Genomic DNA, 8,085 nt, shown 5'->3' on the forward strand with positions numbered 1-8,085 from the left:
ACAATTATAATTCAATAGCTTGGGCATATGGTATACACAGCCTTTGTGGTTCTGTCTTTTGTTATTTTTCACTTGAAATTTAATTCATTTCAACAATTTTGTTCATCCTGAATTCTTCCTTTTTTTTTTACTTTTTTCTTTTTTTTAATTTAAATTCAATTAGCTGACATATAGTACCTCATTAGTTTCAGATGTAGTGTTCAATAATTCTTCAGTTGCATACAACACCCAGTGCTCACATGCCCTCCTTCATTCCCATCACCCAGTTATCCTGAATTCTTCCTAAGGTTGAAAATCAAAGATGTGATATGATAGGATTGTCTCCTTTTGCTCTCTTGTCTCCTGCCCACCTAGGATACAGATCTGATGACATTCAACATTTCTGTACACCGGTCATGGTGGCGGGAACATGGGCCTGGCTGTGTCCGAAGAGTGCTGCCTCCGTCAGCCCATGGGATGATGGACGACTACACATACGTCTCCGTCACGGGCTGCATTGTTGACTTCCAGTACCTAGAGGTCATCCACAGTGCTGTCCAGATACTCCTCTCTGTAAGTAGCACATTTGAATTATTGTCTGATCTAGACTCTTCCTTATTGGCATTTTGTAAGTAAACCTCTGTCCACACCCATCTGATAGATAAAGCCTGAAACAAGCACATGGAGACCATCCTTTAAACAATGGAAATAGCAGCAAGTATGCTAACATCAGCTGTACTTAATGGGGCTGCATGCTTTCCTCTTGGTATCCAGACACTTCGTTTTAGAACAAGTTAGTTGCTATAGTTTCTAACTTGAGACACAATACATACCATTCAATGAAATAGCATCACTGTCCCCTAGAAGTAGCCTTGTACATTCTCTACACTGGGCCCTTCTACTTGCACTTCTGCTACTACTTCTACTTCTAAAGCATTCTTTAACTAATGTGCATTAGTTCCAGAGAAACAAGGATGCAAACACACTCAATGGTTAGCTCAATCTACTAAGCCTCATATTTCAAATAATAAATCCTTAAGAAAACAAATCTCTCCAAAGAGTTTTCCACATTGTAGTGCCTAAAATTGGGTGTCGAGATATAATTCCATATAAAGGAGCAGAGAGAAGGAATGGCTTGAATGGACCACATAAGGTTTATGTGCTGGGAATCTGTTTCTTTTTCTCTACCAGATTGTCCCACCTACAATTTAATTACAGTGTGGAGTGGCATTAACTTAAGATATATACCAGTATCAAGAATGGTGTTCCTTTGAGATCCAGCAAGGACTTGGCATGTTGTTTGAGTCAGTATATGGTAAAGCCATTTTCAATCACACTTTTTAAATAAACCAACCATCCATCTCAGTCCTTCTGTCCAACTGGTTAGAGGTAGAGTCAGAAAAAAAGATACAGGCTCAATAGTGAATAAATAGACAACAGAAATATAAGAGGTGTATGTCAGTGAAGAATGTACCTTGGAATTATTTCTAGAAAGAAGGTTGAAAAATCCTTACTATCACTTACTATATCTGTTCTCTACTGCTGCATAGCAGACCACTGCAAAATGGAATTATTTTGAGCAATATAAATGTATTGCTTAGGGTTCTGTGGGTCAGGAGTTTGGGCAGGGTTCAGCTGAGTAGTTCTTCTGCTCCACCTCGTATCGTCCAGGGTCACTCATTTGAACCTTTCAACCAGGAGCTTCGCTGGGACTAGAATATCTGAGAAGGCCTCACTCAAATGTCTGGTGCTGGCTGTTAGACCACAGTCTCCTCCGCAGTCTCCTCCTCCTCCAGCTTGTCTTTTTGCAGAAGCTTGACAGGCTTTCTTACAAGGCAGCTAGTTTCCGAGAGAAGCCCAACATGTAAGCATTTATCCAGCCTGTGCTTGAATAACGTTTTCTAGAGCAAGTCATATGACCAAGCCCAAGCCAAATGTGGGGGGTGGCTATAAAAAGTGACAATACCAGGAGCCATGTCTCATTTGGGGCCACCAACGTAGTGGTCTTACCTCACTTGTATAATGTATGAATTATTGTTCTTTAACCTGCATATTCAAGTTTTAAAGAAGTGTTTTAGAGCACATTTGAAAAATAATGTTCTAGAAAGACTAAAGATTAGAATAAAAAGTCAAAGATTGTTTAGGGTTCTAGTTCAATGAAAAGCAAATTCTGCACTGGATAAAAAATAGAAAGAGGTTGGGCCTGAAGACTTAGGAATTTTCTTTCTGGGATGTAATGGGGAATCTGATTATTCTTGGTTTCTTTATATTGCCAATTGTCAACAGATGCTTATTAGTCTTTTCCTATTTTCTGGTCATTCTTTAATCTCCTAGCAGTTACATATGAAACCATGGCAAATATGTATGTTTAAGTCATTGTTTTAAAAAAAAAAATATGGAGGCAAGTTTTCTCTTAAAAATTTTCAGTCTATTTTAAGGTACACAAGTACTCTATTATTATATACTAGATTCTAAAGGTTCTTATTCTTTTTTTTAATTTTGAAGCTTTTTTCTAGAATCTTTCATATCTGGACAGGTCTGCCTCCTTTTAAAATATTATTCATAGTAAATTGCTAAACCATTTTGTGGAATGATAGCATAATGTTCAAATTATTTATAATGTAGCAGAATAGTATGGAATCAAGAAGTCATTTCTCCATATCAAATGAATGGCAAGATTACAGCATTTATTTGATAAGGGGCTGAATTGGCATCTAAAAACATACACTAAGGAGAAACTTTAAGTGGCAAGGAGTACTTTAAGTGGCAACATAAAGTACTTGTCAGTTATAAATTAATTCCTTGACATAGCTGTTTAGAGAACATTCAAAACTGTCCACCTGCATATATAGTCCTGACTATACTATTCAGCCTTCCAGCAATAAAAGGATTAGTTGCCGATCTCTGACTTTTCTCAGATAATACACCTGTGAGATAAGATTTCCAATATTATCTTTTTATATTAAAATAGAATATAGCCTGAAATTATTTCAGAGCTGTGAAATTATTTATTATTGTGTGGTTATATGGGCTTTCTATATTTTCCACTTATTTCATATAAATATGTTTATAATTATTAGAATTGCAATCTTTAGTGTGATGACTTGGGGACACTTGCTGTAGCAGTTGCCTAGCATGTGCTGAGATGTCTGTCTTATTCCTGAAACAAGGGGTGATGGTTGCAATATTTAACAGCTCGTGCTGTATGGGCAACAACTTGGCAAACAGATAAAGAGCTTTGAGATGGGGCAGTGCCCTGGAGGCCCTGCTGCAGTGGGGGGACCCCTGTCATTGATAGAGGAACAGAGAGATCTAGAAGGACAATGGAGATGGGCAGGATTATGGAGGGAGGTTCCGGGGTTCGAAGGCAGCAGCTCTCTGGCAAAGTGAGAGGAAAGTATTTGAATGATTTACCCATGGATACAGCTCTGCTCTGCTGATGAATCCTGCCTGTATTGTCTCACCTGAGAGCAGAGCTTGGAACTGGAAAAAATGAAGTCCCGGTCACAAACATCTATAGGGACTATATACAAGCTTGACAGAAAAAACCAACAACAGCAACCAAAAAAAAAAAAGAATTCGGAAAGATGGCAATGGCCTGGGATCCCCTGTGGGACCACGTGCCTGGCTCAACTGTCCCCAGCATGGGAGCTTCCCTGGGTCAGCCTGCTGTCTTTCCACAGCAGCTTCCTGTCTGGGCTTCCCTCACCGGCACCCAGGGTGAGTGGGAGAGGGACAGTGGAAGGCAGAGAGGGGGTTCCTGTGGCCCTGATCTCACCGAAGCCAATTTGCAGGAGCAAATTGTCAGATCACCAGCTTGAACTCCAGGGTAGAATCCAAAGAAAAACTGTGGACAGTATGAGGGGAGGAACAAAATCACATCCGTAGAGATGACAAGTCAAGGGCGGTAGTCAGGATCAAACTGTGGGATGATGTTAGTCCCTCCTCTCTGTGAGCACTGCCCCTGCCCTAGGTTCATAGGCTCATCATTTCTACCAGAAGGATGGCCAGTAGCTTCCTAGATAGTCTTCCTGGCCCCAGTTCTGCCTCACCCACCGTCAAACGTGGACTTTCTCCCGGGGGGATGATTACAAAGTGCCAATGTGATCACTCACTGACCAGCCAAAGATTCCCATTACCTTCAAGATGAAATCTGAATTCATATCTTGTCACATGAGGACCTCGGGACCTGCCCCTGTCTGATTTCCACCCTCACCTCCCAACGCTCCCCAGAAGAAGCCCACCTGCCATCTTCACAGAGCATGACAGGTTCGCAAGCACGGCAGGTCTCCCAACCTGCAACGTGGTGCTTGAATGGCTCTCCACCCCACCCTCCTACGTCTCACACCACCCTCAGCTCTCCAGCCACCTGGCCACAGTCCACTAGTAGATACCTTTCCCTCAAAAGTTTCAGGACATGTCAAGCTAATTTTTTAAATAGATAATACATTCACTTAGTCCAAAAACATAAAAATGTGTACAGAGAAAATACTCCCTCTTAGGTTTGTGCACCCCTTTGCCTGGTTTCCCCATCTCCGCTCCCCAATGGGCAACCCCTTTGTCTTGTTTGTTTTTAATGCTATGCACATGATTCTGAAGCGTCTATATGAAATTCAAGAAAAGGTCTATCTTCTAAGTCCCCCACAAAAACAGCATATGACGTGCACTCTTATGAGGCCTTCCTTCTTTCTACTTATTATATTTTTTGGAGCTACTTCCCTATTAACACATCAGTGGTTCATTGTTTATTTAATGCCCCCTATTGATGGACATTTGAACTATTAACCTCATCCAAATGCAATGATGTTGGATGTCTAGAACACGGATGTCTAGAACAAAGCTAACATACTATATAACACATGGTATAACATATCAATTATGTATCATAGTTATATGTTATATATCTATCATGCACAGTCTTACACTAAATAACTGTGTGCACATGTCACTGAGAACATTTCCTAGACCTGCCCGGCTCACTCACCCCCAACCTCTACTAGGCAGCCTTCCGTGAGAGCAGTTTCATAATCACTGAGTCTCTGGTCTGTCTACCAGGACGAAAGCCCCTTGAAGGCTAGAGTTGTGCCTTTTTCACTTGTTCATTTCTGGAAGTCGCAGTGCTAGCAGAGTGATGGCACATGACTATTTGGTGAATGACTAAATGGCCAACAAACAAGAGATTCCAAAGCCTGAAGTGAGTAAACACAAAAGGAAGAATCCCCTGGCCAAAATGGCAGGAACAAATGCACTGACAAAAACCAGGAGCCAGAGTGAACTTCATCCGGGAAATGAAGGGAATGTACTGCACAGTGCGTGACACAGAGGCACTCAGTAAGTGTTAGCTTTGTATGCCTATTACTGATGGTCCTCCTGCACTTGCTCCGTGCCTGTCCCTCTCCTGTCTGGGTTGGTCCTTCTTCAAAGGCCAAAGTCTCCATCCTGGTGAGCTGTATCTATTGAACTCTTAGGTCTTTAATCCCACACCTGACATCCATTTCCTGCATGAAAAATGGCATTTCTATGATCTTCATAAGATACTCACTCATGAATTTTTATTCTGAGGATGGAACATTTATTTAATATATATTTATTTTCTTTATTCTGGTTTCCTAGAGTTCTTTTCTACCCATGCCTCTCGAGAGCATTTGGCTGACTGAATGAATTTCATATTTTCATGACAAATTTCAGAATTATCTTCGTGAAACGATGATTGAAGTAGCAAGTGAAAGGCCAGTAGCAAGTTCCTAAACACTGTGGCTTTGACTCCTTGTTTACCCCGTATCCTAATGCCTACGGCTGCACCTAACTCAGAGTGCTACTCATTCAGAGTTGTTGAGTAAACTGTGTACATTTTCTGGATTTTAGTTTTACAAAACACAAAGTGCATAACTTTTAAACATTGAATATAATTCACTGGGGCTATGTCTTAATTTTGTTTCATACCATTTGGTAAAGAAAACCTATCCAAACAACACGTTTCCAAGTTATTTCTGATGCAGATGTTATTTCTTTGGATTGGGGAGAGTGCCCAGGTGCAGGGAAAAGGAAAGTCAGTCCGCTCCAAGGCCGTAACTCTCCCTGTGAATGTGCTCTTCCACACCAGGTGTTATTTGGAAGGGCCTTCGCTAGCTTAGTTACTTTGCTCCCATTAAGGAGAACATCAAAACGGTTTCGGGTGAAAATGTAAAATTATGTCCAGTTAAATTCCAAGCACGATACTGTACATATTTTCAAATTGGATTTCCATTCTGGAAATTTAACTCCACAGATTTCAAGAAGAAACATATATATGAAATTAAATACTACAAACCAAAATAAGCTTTCCTTTTGCCACTAGAGAATATAGATAAAATGTTTCTGATTGAAAGAACCTCCATCACCAGTTAATCTCATTCTACAGTGTTACATTTTACTCATTTAATTATCAAACACCTGAATATGAAATCCTACAAAACTAAAATGAAACAAGTAACTAAAAGTCAGATTTGTTTGTTTTTTTCTTTTTTTTCTTTTTTTATTATAATCATATTTTTTATTATATTATATTAGTCACCATACAGTACATCCCCGGTTTCCGATGTAAAGTTAGATGATTCATTAGTTGCGTATAACACCCAGTGCACCATGCAATACGTGCCCTCCTTACTACCCATCACCAGTCTATCCCATTGCCCCACACCCTCTCCTCTGAAGCCCTCAGTTTGTTTCTCAGAGTCCATAGTCTCTCATGCTTCATTCCTCCTTCTGATTACCCCCTTTCTTTATCCCTTTCTTCCCCTACCGATCTTCCTAGTTCTTATGTTCCATAGATGAGAGAAACCATATGATAATTGTCTTTCTCTGCTTGACTTATTTCACTTAGCATTATCTCCTCCAGTGCCGTCCATGTTGCAGCAAATGTTGAGAACTCGTTCTTTTTGATAGCTGAGTAATATTCCATTGTATATATTGACCACATCTTCTTAATCCAGTCATCTGTTGAAGGGCATCTCGGCTCCATCCAAGATTTAGCTATTGTGGACAATGGTGCTATGAACATTGGGGTGCATATGGCCCTTCTCTTCACTACGTCTGCATCTTTGGGGTAAATACCCACTAGTGCAATTGCTGGATTATAGGATAACTCAATTTTAGCTTTTTTAAGAGACCTCCACACTGTTTTCCAGAGTACCAACTGTAGCAACTTGCATTCCCACCAACAATGTAGGAGGGATTCCCTTTCTCCACATCCTCTCCAACATTTGTTGTTTCTTGCCTTGTCCATTTTTGCCATTCTAACTGGCCTAAGGTGGTATCTTAGTGTGGTTTTGATTTGAATTTCCCTGATGGCTAATGATTTTGAACATTTTTTCATGTGTCTGTTAGCCGTTTGTATGTCTTCATTGGAAAAGTGTCTGTTCATATCTTCTGCCCATTTTATGATTTGTTTATTTGTTTCTTGTGTATTGAGTTTGAGAAGTTCTCTATAGATCTTGGATACCAGTCTTTTATCTGTAATGTCATTTGCAAATATATTCTCCCATTCCGTGGGCTGCCTCTTAGTTTTTTTGACTGTTTCCTTGGCTGTGCAGAAGGTTTTTATCTTGATGAAGTCCCACAAGTTCATTTTATCTTTTGTTTCTCTTGCCTTTGGAGATGTGTCATGGAAAAGGTTGCTTTGGCCGATGTCGTAGAGGTTGCTGCCTATGTTCTCCTCTAGAATTTTGATGGATTCCTGTCTCACATCGAGGTCTTTCATCCATTTGGAGTTTATCTTTGTGTATGGTGCGAGAGAGTGGTCAAGTTTCATTCTTTTGCATGTAGCTGTCCAATTTTCCCAGCACCATTTATTGAAGAGACTGTCTTTTTTCCACTAGGTGTTTTTTCCTGCTTTATCAAAGATTAGTTGGCCAAAGAGCTGAGGGTCCATTTCTGGGACCAAGTGGGATTCATCCCTGGGATGCAAGGGTGGTTCACCATTCACAAATCGATCAGTGTGATAGATTATATCAACAAGAAAAAAGCCAAAAATCATATGATCCTCTCAATAGATGCAGAAAAAGCATTTGACAAAATACAGCATCCTTTCCTGATTAAAACCCTTCAGAGTGTAGGGATAGAGGGTAC

General features: G+C 40.3%; 1 protein-coding gene across 1 annotated transcript in view; it reads left to right on the plus strand.

Moving 5' to 3' along the window:
* Window positions 1-200: 200 nt before the first annotated feature.
* NKAIN3 (sodium/potassium transporting ATPase interacting 3) overlaps window positions 201-8,085 on the plus strand; it is a 143,110-nt gene continuing 135,225 nt past the window's right edge. Inside the window, exon 1 of the mRNA XM_040625948.1 lies at window positions 201-552. Coding sequence (XP_040481882.1) covers window positions 367-552 — 186 coding nt within the window. The 5' untranslated portion in view covers window positions 201-366. The remainder of the gene's footprint in view (window positions 553-8,085) is intronic.

Source organism: Ursus maritimus, unplaced genomic scaffold (assembly GCF_017311325.1).
Source record: "Ursus maritimus isolate PB19 unplaced genomic scaffold, ASM1731132v1 scaffold_9, whole genome shotgun sequence".
Lineage (NCBI taxonomy): Eukaryota > Metazoa > Chordata > Mammalia > Carnivora > Ursidae > Ursus > Ursus maritimus.